Source organism: Penaeus monodon, chromosome 15 (genome assembly GCF_015228065.2).
Source record: "Penaeus monodon isolate SGIC_2016 chromosome 15, NSTDA_Pmon_1, whole genome shotgun sequence".
Classification (NCBI taxonomy): domain Eukaryota; kingdom Metazoa; phylum Arthropoda; class Malacostraca; order Decapoda; family Penaeidae; genus Penaeus; species Penaeus monodon.
Window position 1 is genome coordinate 14259452 of NC_051400.1, and position 278 is coordinate 14259729.

At 33.5% G+C, this 278-nt stretch overlaps 1 protein-coding gene across 1 annotated transcript in view; it reads right to left on the bottom strand.

Moving 5' to 3' along the window:
- Nucleotides 1-278, bottom strand: part of LOC119581757 (proteasome subunit alpha type-3-like) — a gene marked incomplete in the record, with an annotated part of 9999 nt that overhangs the window by 7447 nt on the left and 2274 nt on the right. The window contains 1 exon segment of the mRNA XM_037929890.1: nucleotides 103-185. Within this exon segment, the coding sequence (XP_037785818.1) occupies nucleotides 103-185 (83 nt within the window).

A 278-nucleotide genomic window follows, 5' to 3' on the forward strand; every position in this document is an offset into this window, starting at 1 on the left:
ATAACCTAAAACTCTCTCAACATATGTACTTGTATAGAACAAGATACAAAAATCAAGTGTACAAAATAAACAAACAAATAAAGGAAATAATTTCTCACTCACCCACTGTTCTCGACTGCTTTTTGGGCATACTCTACTTGGAACACTCGGCCATCAGGCGAAAATTGTGAGGCTGAAAGATCGTACTGGAATGAAAAACAAAGGTGCTTTAATAATTCACTGATTGCCTTAGACAAATAATTAGTCAGTTAATTAATCAAAAAGTAAAATATTAGGGG